The sequence below is a fragment of the Schistocerca americana genome, chromosome 1 (genome assembly GCF_021461395.2).
Source record: "Schistocerca americana isolate TAMUIC-IGC-003095 chromosome 1, iqSchAmer2.1, whole genome shotgun sequence".
NCBI classification, from domain to species: domain Eukaryota; kingdom Metazoa; phylum Arthropoda; class Insecta; order Orthoptera; family Acrididae; genus Schistocerca; species Schistocerca americana.
In genome coordinates this window covers 1,157,729,090-1,157,741,056 of record NC_060119.1, presented here as the reverse complement: position 1 = coordinate 1,157,741,056, position 11,967 = coordinate 1,157,729,090, and the positions used below count along the sequence as shown (strand labels likewise).

The window sequence follows — 11,967 nt, the reverse complement described above, 5'->3', positions numbered from 1 at the left end:
ACTAACCTATTTCTCAGGGAAATGTACAATCAAATAAGAGAACGATTGTCTTGAACGAAGATAGGCATACTGTTCTGGAAAATTTTGGAAGAGCACATTTTAGTTTAGGTCTACAATTGACGCTAACAATACTAGTTTATCGCGGCACTCGCAAATGTTCGAAATTTCACAATATATCACAATACAGACGGGTATCGATACAACCAATGAAAGAGCCGCAGAAGCGACGTGAACAGTAAAATATGCGAATCTAGAACTTTAAATCGGCACACGATCTTGTACACGAGGTCTCACACAGGGGTACATTCCTAATTCGGCTGTTAAAAATAAATAAACGTGCGTATTGCACGGATTCTTCACTTAGCTGATTCTTATATAGCGGAAATCAGCACTAAGATTTCCCAAGAATGATTTGTTGTGCTTTGGGTCGTATTTCATGACTGATAGTCAACAATCTAGATATGAGATACGGACTCATGTGCAAAAGTTCCTCAATTCCTTAGTTTTGAACAAGTTTAAATGATGTTGCAAGGAGCACGGAAAAGAATGTCCGCCCTTGCACGTGACCGCTTTAAATGACTGGAGCATAAACCCATGAATTTGCGTAAGGTTTCCACTGTCAGTGTTCACAAAATTTCTTTCTATTCTTGCTTCAAAGCTGTAAATGCGTTTTACATCACTAAATAGGTAAACTATCTGCAGGAAAAGTACGTAAAACCTAGTGCCTTCGGCTAACAGTCCTGTAACACAAGTATAGCTTCGTCTTAACTTCTAGTCTGTGACGTCATCAGAGCTTCAGCCAGTAACAGAGCGTTTTCGCTCACCTGACCAAATCTTGATATTTAATGATTTTTAAGTTTTAATCAAACAAAAATAAGAGGTATTTTGTGAGAAAATATACCGTAAATGTGATCTGAATGTTTTAATCACTCCAAATAACAATAATCCGAACCATATTTTTAACATAGGAAAATAGAACTAATATCTGGTGTTCCCCAGGGTAGTGTTACAGTCCGTCTGCTGTTCCTCATCTACAAAAACCATTTAGGAGGCAATCTGCGACCCCTCTTAGGTTACACTGTAGGAAATACAGTAAGCAGCCACAGTCGACACTTGTGGATGATTTCCGTATTTCATACAGTGTGATTCTCGAAAACAGTTGCGGTGTTCTCCAATAAAAATGAATAAAATAACCTCTTAGATTGTTTGCAGATGATGCTGTCATTTCCTGTCTTATAAAGTCATCAGGCGATCAAAACACATTGCATGACGATTTAGACGAGATATCTGTATGGTGCGAAAAGTGGCAACTGCAGCTGCCTCTAAATAATGGGAAGAGTGAAGCCATCCACATGCGTGGTAAAAGGAAATAGGGAGGAGACCGCCACAGGTATGAAACATGAATTGGGGGATAGTCATTAAAACAAAAGCGTTTTTCGCTGCAGCAGAACCTTCTCATGAAATTTCAATCATCACTTTCTCTTCATAGTGTGAAAATATTTTGTTGGCGCCCACCTACATAGTGAGAAATGATCGGCATAATAAAACGAGAGAAATAAGAGCTCGCGCGGAAAGATTTAAGTGTCAGTTTTTCTCGCGCGCTGTTCGAGAGCGAAACGGTAGAGAAATACACTGAAGAGCCAAAGAAACTGGTACACCTGCCCAACATAGTGCGAGCACGCCGAAGTGCCGCTACACGACGTGGCACGGACTCGACTTATGTCTGAAGTATTGCTGGAGGGAACTGACACCATGAATCCTGCAAAGCTGTCTATGGAGTAAGAGTACCAAGGACTGGAGATCTCTTCTGAACAGCACGTTGCAAGGCATCTCAGATATGCTCAAAAATGTTCATGTCTGGGGAGTTTGGTGGCCAGTGGTAGTGTTGAAACTCAGAAGAGTGTTCCTGGAACCACTCTGTAGCAATTCTGGACATGTGGTATGTGGCATTGTCGTGCTGGAATTGCCCAATCCGTCGGAATACACGTTGGACATGAATGGATGCAGGTAATCAGACAGGATACTTACGTACGTATCACCTGTCAGAGTAGTATCTAGATGTATCAGAGGACCCATATAACTCCAACAGCACACGCCCCACGCCATTCCAGAGCTCCCACCAGCTTGAACTGTCCGCTGCTAACATGCAGGGTCCTTGGATACATGAGGTTGTCTCCATACCCGAACGCGTCCATCCGCTCGATACAATTTGAAAAGAGACTCGTCCCCGACCAGGCAACATGTTTCCAGCTATCAACAGTCCAGTGTCGGTGTTGATGGCCCCAGTCGAGGCGTAATTCTTCTGTCGTGCAGTCATAAAGGGTAAACGAGTGGGCCTTCGGCTCCGAAAGCCCATATCGATGATGTTTCGTTGAATGGTTCGCCCGCTGACACTTGTTGATGGCCCAACATTGAATCCTGCAGCATTTTGCAGAAGGGTTGCACTTTTGTCACGTTGAACAGTCTTCTCGTTCTTGCAGGATCTTTTTCCGGCCGCAGCAATGTCGGAGATTTGATGTTATACTGGATTCCTGATATTTACGGTACACTCGTCGTACGGGAATATCCCCACTTCATCGCTACCTCGGAGATGCTGGGTCCCATCTCTCGAGCGCCGACTATAACACCACGTTCAAATCTGCCATTGTAGCAGCAGTAACTGATCTAACAACTGCGCCAGAGACTTGTTGTCTTATTAAGGCGTTGCCGACCGCAGCGCTGTATTCCGCCTGTTTACATATCTCTGTATTTGAATACGCATTCCATTGCCAGTTTCTTTGACGCTTCAGTGTAGCTTGAAGGTGGTTGGATGAACTCTTTGCCAGGCACTTAGCTCAAATCGCACGGTAGTCACGCGGATGTAGCAATGCGACGCTGCCTGCCGTACCTGCCCATCAGAGGCGCCGCCCACCGTACGTCTATCGCTGGCGCTATCGTGCCGTATCGCGCCATCAGCTGCCTCCAACATGTGTCGCGATAAGGCTGAGAAGGTCCCTGGCGCAGTCGTGCGTGCAGCAAAGAGTGGGCGCTGACCGTCGGCTGTGGCAGCGTTACGTACTGCTGATGGCGCGTGCGGCTCTGCTGTGTCTGCTGCTGGTTGCGGTTTCGCTGCCCTCCTCACAAGGTTCGTTGCTCTGTGCTCTGCTCCGTGTATTGCAGTGCTGCAGCTTCTCGAATCCTATGTGCGAGTAGTACTTATTTCAGTTTCGGGTCAGCAGCATATTTACGTCGCCCGTGGTCCGATTATTTCGGTTTTGTTTGTCTTGATTGCTGATCACCATGATTCTTGCGGCGGCTTTACTCAAACAAATGGAAGATGATGTTATCTCCCAAGTTTTCTTGGCGTGATTGGTTATACTTCCGGATGTTCAGCCAAGCTGGAGCCCAGGCAACGAGCAAACAACAACAGCACATGAACAACACGACAGGGTCAGTCGTGGAAATATTGTGGATAAAGTGGAAACATCTACTCGGTTAAACACCTGGAAGCTCCCCGTAGATGCAACACGTACTTGGTCACTGTTAACTGTCTTAACCAATGGGCGTCACGCGACTGCCAAAATGGATAAAACAGTTTTTAATTAAAATGATGACTTGCGTTCCGAGCACTTACTGAGTTGTGAGAAACGCATGAAAACTTCGCACCTGCACGTGACACCGTTTGTTACTTTGTGTGTGAGTTGCGTTTGGCTGTGTGTGTGTTTGCCGTCTAATTCTGACGAAGGCCTTACTGGCCGAAAGATAATTTGTGATACTTTCTGTTGTGCCTATCTGTGACTCATCATCTCCGCTATATGGTAAGTAGCAACTTTCCTTTTCACAATATAGTTACATTTCATCCTGGAGTTTCCATTGTTTGATGTTTGTTACTAACTAGCCTTTTATCCGCGGCTTTCACCGCGTACGCGTCTGTCATATTTATAGCTAACAAATATGTCTCATTCTCTGCTGTTTTACACCATACGGCATCCAGAGAGGATGTTAAAATATATCTGTGATATTCAGCCGTGTAGCACGATCCTAGTTCCCGAAACAAAATTATTGGCTCGCTGTAGTGTTCATTCTCGCGATCTAGTTAACAAATTGATCAGCCTAAAATAAGAGACAAACTGCGCTTCATGCCTTTAAAGTATTCCAAGTCAAATAAATACAGAGACGAAACAACCAACAGGTTGTTTTAGGACATTTCTCATCCCCATCCTCATCCCTTGAGGTAGTAGGAATATCAAACTCCCACAGCACTTTTATTTATTTATTTTATTTATTTACGGCTTATTTAGACTGATCATATTAGGATCTTAAGGTCCTCTCTTACATTTAACGTGCAGAAACACATATAAAAAAGTTTACATAAGTCACAATAATAATGATTTGCATTATTAATAAAAATAATAATTCGCAATACTACTATTGCTGCTACTACTACTACTACTAATAATAATAATAGTTACCCTAACAGCGATGACAAAATAATGGAGGAATTAAGAATGATATTAATTAGTTATTACATAAAAAACTCAATAATAATAATAATTTCCATTATTAACAAAAGTAATAATTTGTAATAATAGCAATAATAGTAAGTATAATAATAATAAAATAATGGATGCATTAAGAATGATATTGATTAATTTAGCACTTTTGAAGCCTTGTTTAGTATTAGGAGAAGTGAGGTGGATAATGAAAGAGAAGAGGATTGAAGAGAATTTCAATAGAGAACTCTGCAGGCAATTGGAAGGAAAAGTGGTGGGGGAGGGAGGTTTGGTAGAGTGAGCTGCACTGTGGTGGAAGAGGGGCCATTAGCAGTCTTCTGTAGTTTCAAAGGGTTTTAATTTCTCTAATATTTTGAGGAAGATAGATACAAAGTCGGATTCCTGATAACGAAAATGATTTAGAAAACATGTAAGTGTTGTGTGGTGATACAGAGAGTATTTTACTTTGTTGTGAACGAGTATTTCTGCTGTGTTGTTCAGATAGTAGTGTAAGGGTTTAAGATAATTAGGAAGGAGTTCAATGATTGAGAAGACAGTACAGTAAATACAGGGTATGATAATCTCTACGCTTATTGGCGCGTTAGGATCATCATAATCAAGGATGGGGAGTATTAGTGGTTCTGTGAGTTTCTTTTTAAGCTGGAGAGGAAATACTTTTTTATATTTCTGTAATGAATGAAGTAATGCTGACACCCTCTTGCAGACTGCAGTTGTGTGATCGGTCCAGTCTGGGTGACGGTCCACAATTATCCCCAAATTGTTTGTAGAAGAAGAAAATGTGATTTCTGTGCTGCTTAGGTTTAGGGGTGGGAAACATTCTCTAAACTGAAGAGTAATAAGTCTTCTGTGAGCGTCTAAGATTGCTCGCGTTTTAGATGGGTTAAATTTCAAACCTATGTTCTGCACCAATTCTAATAAAGCAAGTAAGTCAGCATTTACGTACCGGGTGGCTATGCGCAGATTTGTTTGGCTTTCACTTACCTAAGTACAAGCCCAACAAATCTGTGCATAGCCATCCAGAACGTAAATTCTGACATACTTGTTTTATTCGAATGGGCGCAGAACGACATATGTTTGAAACGTAACCCATGTGAAACGCAAGCAATCTGGTGATAGCGCATCAGCGTATAGATGATATTTGCAATGGGAGATAGCAGTCGACACATCATTAACATGTAGTGACTAAACTAATGGACCCATTAGTGATACTTGTGGGACCCCCTGATACTACATTATTCCATTGTGGCCTCTTTTTTCGGATCACTACACATTACTTATGGTATGTAAGGTGAGAGTGTAACCGTTGTATATCACCTGAAGAAAAATTTTTACTTTTCAGCTTAGCAAGTAGAATACAGAAATCGACAGTGTCGAAAGCTTTGCTGAAAGCCAAGAAGTACGTAATATTCGCCTATTGTTTGTCGATAGCTGGTTTCAGTTCGCCAGTCACTTTTATAAAAGCATGCTGCAATTTTCCCGGAAGCCAGATTGGTATTCATCCTGAATGTTATTTGAGGTTATGTAACTGATAAGTTGATTGTGAACTATGTGTTCTAAAGCCTCGAGAATTTTATTCGAATTGACGCGGCTTGAAAACTGAGGATATTTTATTCAATATGGAATTGTTTGCTTGAATTAAAAGCAATCAAAAGTAAGCGCGGCTGTAACGCTGAAATATGAGCTATCAAGCAAGCTATGGAAAACGCTGCCGCAACAAAAATCATGATATAAAAGTTACAAGAAGTATAGTTTTATTTTGCCAATATCATATATTAAAATTGTTTTACTAGTACTTTAATTAAAACTGTATTTATTTATTATTTTATTAATAGCTAAAATTTTCAGAGGCTGTAGTGTTATTATTTCAGGATATATTTCAGTCAAATAAAATTTATTTGCAGCTGGTGACTGAAATTTATCCTGAAATAACTATAATTATTGTTTCTGCTTCTGATTGCTGTCAAGATCAAAATGGGCTAACTTACTGAGGCATCATTACTGAACAATTTAGACAACTTTTCAAGAAAACAAAACAGGCATGAATTCTGAAACATATTTTTTGACAGATTAATAAAATTCGTTTTTCTTTTATATTTGGGAAGGTGCAGGATCCTAGTCTAGGTAACAATGCCTGATGTTAATGACAAGATTATGAGTTAGAATTTTACATAATTATTACTTAGTTTTCAATGAAATTCAGTAGATAATGGCTTACAAAGGGTCTATTCAAGGGCGCTGTACTTGAGGGCAATATTGTGGAAATAGAAGAGGACGTAGATGAAGATGAAATGGGAGATATGATACTGCCTGAAGAATTTGACAGTGCACTGAAAGATCTAAGTCGAAACAAGGCCCCGGGAGTGGACAACATTCCGTTAGAGCTACTGATACCCTTGGGAGAGCCAGCCCTGACAAAACACTACCGTCTGGTGAGCAAGATGTATGAGAGAGGTGAAATATCCTCAGACTTCAAGAAGAATATAATAATTCTAATTCCAAAGATAGCAGGTGTTGACAGGTGCGAAAATTACCGAACTATCAGTTTAATAAGTCACAGCTGCAAAATACTAACACGAATTTTTTACAGACGAATGGAAAAACTGGTAGAAGCCGACCTCGGGGAAGATCAGTTTGGATTCCGTAGAAATGTTGGACCACGCGAGGCAATACTGACCCTACGAATTATCTTAGAAGACAGATTAAGAAAAGGCAAACCAACGTTTCTAGCATTTGTAGACTTAGAAAAAGCTGTAGACAATGTTGACTAGAATACTCTCAAATTCTGAAGGTGGCAGGAGTAAAATACAGGGAGCGAAAGGCTATCTACAATTTGTACAGAAACCAGGAGGCAGTTATAAGAGTCGTGGGGCACGAAAGGCAAGAAGTGGTTGAGAAGGGAGTGAGAAAGGGCTTTAGCCTATCCCCGATGTTCTTCAATCTGTATATTGAGCAAGCAGTAAAGGAAACAAAAGAAAAGTTCGGAGTAGGTATTAAAATCCATGGAGAAGAAATAAAAACTTTGAGGTTTGATGACGACATTGTAATTCTGTCAGAGACAGCAAGAGACCTGGAAGATCAGTTGAACGGAATGGACAGTGTCTCGATAGGAGGATGTAAGATGAACATCAACAAAAGCAAAACGAGGATAATGCAATGTATTCGAATTAAATCCGGTGATGCCGAGGGAATTAGATTAGGAAATGAGACGCTTAAAGTAGTAAATGAGTTTTGCTATTTGGAGAGCAAAATAACTGATGATGGTCGAAGTAGAGAGGATATAAAATGTAGACCGGCAATGAAAAGGAAAGCGTTCTAAAGAAGAGAAATTTATTCACATCGAGTATAGATTTAAGTGTCAGGAAGCCTTTTCTGAAATTATTTGTATGGAATGTAACCATGCATGGAAGTGAAACATGGGCGACAAATGGTTTAGACAAGAAGAGATTACAAGGTTTCGAAATGTGGTGCTACAGAAGAATGAGGAGGTACTGACTAGAATTGGTGAGAAGAAGAATTTATAGCACAACTTGACTAGAAGATGGGATCGGTTGGTAGGACACGTTCTGAGGCATCAAGGGATCGCCGATTTAGTATTGGAGGGAAGTGTGGAGGGTAAAAGTCGTAGAGGGAGACAAAGAGATGAATAAAGTAAGCAGATTTAAAAGGATGTAGGTTGCACTAGTTACTCGGAGATGAAGAGGGTTGCACAGGATATAGTAGAATGGAGAGCTGCATCAAACCAGTTTCAGGACTGAAGACCACAACAACAACATGGGTTACAAAAGTTCAACCTAATTTGATGTGGACAGTCTTATAGATTGTCGATGTCGGTGAAACAATAGTGTCGGCGTCTGCGAGAACGCTCCATTAGCTTCGTTTATTACGAGTTCACTGTATTTAATTTCAGATGATTTAGGTTCAGAAAGTTGGTGCAATTTGGAGTGTAATTCTTCTCCCCACATACCTAGCTTCTACTGTACCACCAAAAATGTGACTTGGCCTTACATGGACATAATTCTCATCTTGCACAAGATCCATACTGTATGGAGTGCCCATGACGTGGACTCTGACGTAACAAGTTTACATTCCGACAAACATAAAAAAGCAACTAACTTCCCATAATATTTCCCTGCTGAGAGTGGCCCATTACAAAGCACGTTAAAATTCATTTCACAAATTGCGTATCAGTTAGGAAACACATACATGCTGTTCATTTTTGGGATACAACCCTCGACCAGCTTATAGACAGAAGTGATGACACTTCCTTCAGGACCTTGCCATCATTTTGCACGACAATGCTCAAGCACGTACGGTGCAAGCTGTTACTGATTTGTTTGGCTGATGGGGCTGCTAAGTGCTATACCACCTGCTGCACTCTCCTGACTTAAGCCCTCGTAAGTTCAACTCGATTTCTAAACTGAAGGAAACACTTCACGGCATGCGCTTCAGAACTGCTACAAATTCGTCGGGCAATAGACCGCGCCGCTCGAACTGTCAACACAACTGGCACTGCTAAGAGTATCCTACGACTTCCAAATGGTTCAAATGGCTCTGAGCACTATGGGACTTAACATCTGTGGTCATCAGTCCCCTAGAACTTAGAACTACTTAAACCTAACTAACCTAAGGACAACACACACATCCATGCCCGAGGCAGGATTCCCACGACTTCCAAATCGCTGGCAACGGGTTGTACACAGTGCTGGAGACTACTTTGAAGGTCAGTAAAACTTTGAAACACGTATCTCTTTTGTACGAGCTGTAGATAAATAGTTGCCACTATTAAAGTTCCAACCCTCGTACAACCGCTCGCTCGTAGAAAGACGCATACTCAAACTCTGTGTGACCGCTACGGTCGCAGGTTCGAATCCTGCCTCGGGCATGGATGTGTGTGATGTCCTTAGGTTATTTAGGTTTAAGTAGTTCTAAGTTCTATGGGACTGACGACCACAGATGTTAAGTCCCATAGTGCTCAGAGCTATTTAAACCATTTAAACCCAAAGACTGGATAGTCGCACAAGTCACACCTACACTTAAGAAAGGAAATAGGATTCAGAAAAAATCGTTTTTATGCAACATAACTAGCTGTTTTTAATAGTGAGTACTATCGACAGGAGGGCTTTTGACATCGTTCCTCACAAGCGGCTTCTAATTAAATTAAGTACCTGTGGAGTATCGTCTCAGTTGCGTGACTGGGTCCGTAGTTTCCTGTCAGAAAGCTCACAGTCCGTAACAATTGACGGAATATCATCGAGTAAAACAGAAGCGTTCCCCAAGGAAGTGTTCTGTTGTTCCATCTACGTAAACCATTTAGGAGACAATCTGGGCAGTCCTTTTATACAGTTAAAGTCGTCAGGTGATCAAAACAAATTGCAAAATGATTTAGACAAGATATCTGTGTGGTGCAAAAAGTGGCAGTTGACTCTAAATCATGAGAAGTGTAAAGCCACCCACATGTACACCAAAAAGACTTCGCTAAATTTCTTTTACACGATAAGTCACACAAATCTAAAAGCTGTAAATTCACCTAAATTCTTTAGGACTACACTTACGAATAATTTAAATTGGAACGATCACATAGATAATGTTGTTGAGAAAGCAAACCAAAGACTGCGATTTACTGGCAGAACACTTAGAAAATGTAACATCTCTACTAAGGAGACTGCTTACACTGCACTTGTCCGTCCTCTTTTAGAATACTGCTGCGTGGTGTGGGATCCTTACCAGATGTGATTGACGGGGTACATCGAAAAAGTCCAAAGAAGGGCAGCACGTTTTGTATTATTGCGAAATAGGGGAGAGAGTGTCACCGAAACGATGCAGGATTTGGGGTGGACATCATCAAAACAACAGCGTTTTTCGTTGAGGTGGAATCTTCTCACGAAATTTCAATTTTCTCCTGAGAGTGTGAAAATAATTTGTAGGCACCCACCTACGTAGGGAGAGATGTTCATTATAATAAAATAAGAGAAATCAGAGCTTGCAAGGGAAGATTTAAGTGTTCGTTTTTCCCACGTCATCTTCTTGTTGAAGATATGCCAGTATTTCAGGGATAACAACCTGTGCAATGTAGTCGTCACTGGTTACCTTGTCTTGCAGAAACACAAATTGTGAGCCCGAGTTGTAGCTGATGGCCTGCCATACCGTGAAGCCTGAGACGGGAGTTGTGTGTTGTGGCCAAATGCACTCGAAAAGAGGCCGTTCACCAGGGCTACGCTGTACACATGTACGTCCATCAGTCATATACAGACTGAACTTACTCTCATCATTGAAGACAACAGAGCGAGATTCCACAGTAGCTGAGCTTGGTGGTATCTCGGTGTCAGTGGTAGCCTGGCCAGAAGCTTCCCTGATCTTAGTCCTGCTACAAGCAAACTGTTCCCAATAGTCGTTGGCGACAAAGCAGGTGCAACACGTGCCTGGATTTCGTCCCTGGATGATGTTCATTTGGGCATGCTGCTCGCACAATTCGTCGATCTGGATGTGCGTCTGTAGTAAAAGTCTGCGCGAGGTACAGTAGACGATGCGCAGTGACTAGTTTTCGTCCAAAGCGCTGGGAGAGTTCATTCGTTTGTTTGGAAGGGGAGGCCAGTCGGCGATGATAGAATCTAGGCGCACGTGCCGCACTTTTTCTCAAACGATTTTACTGCAACAATTAGGTAAAAAAAATCATTTCTGCTTTAATTGTAGCTTTATATGTCAGGTTCATTATGATGTGCCCATCATTTCGTTGATGGTCACAGTTATTGTGATATTTACGTGGAAGTAAGACATTGCGCGAAATTCCAAAAAGTTTCAGTGAAAAATGGGGGTCGCTATGATTTTGCGTTTGGTGCATATTACATAATATGTTGCTGCATATGAATTTAGCTAAAATGTTGAATTTTTCTTAGGACTTGGGTGGAGGTCTCTATCTGTCACCAGTCTCAAGAAAACTGATCCGACGTAGCTAGCACACTCACGTGCGATCGCGCTGCGGCTGCGATAAAGCCAGAGTGAAATATCCACAACATTCCTCATAGTTCTTAAATGGTATAAGATAGCGAAATGACAGTTTGGCGAATGATAGCACACAATGAGGAGAGTATTTTGCCATATGGGTAATATCTACAGTGTTATTCCACTAACTACAGACTTTTTCGACGAAAGAATGTAATTTTTAAGGGCCATCGATAGCTGGTGAAACGAGAAATGCTACGGGTCTTGGAACAACGTAAGTGAAGACATTGCATATGTATTTTTTAGTGAGGACATGTTTGTTCATAAAATACTGACCTTACTTTTCCTCAGCTCCTCACTTAATACACTCGTATACTACCGTTTCGGAATTCTCTTGCAATTGTGTCAGCACGACATACTAGCGAGGTGAGACAGTGTAAGTTTCGCTATGTTTTGGCAAAAGACGCAAATTTTAGCATGGCAGCAACAGATATGCTTATGTTTTACTGAAAAGTCGCCATTCATGACACTTCCT

General features: G+C 41.3%; 1 protein-coding gene across 1 annotated transcript in view; it reads left to right on the top strand.

The window, feature by feature from the left end:
* The first annotated feature begins 3,029 nt into the window (after window positions 1-3,029).
* Window positions 3,030-11,967, top strand: part of LOC124551635 — a 62,561-nt gene continuing 53,623 nt past the window's right edge. The window contains exon 1 of the mRNA XM_047126455.1: window positions 3,030-3,124. Coding sequence (XP_046982411.1) covers window positions 3,064-3,124 — 61 coding nt within the window. The 5' untranslated portion in view covers window positions 3,030-3,063. The remainder of the gene's footprint in view (window positions 3,125-11,967) is intronic.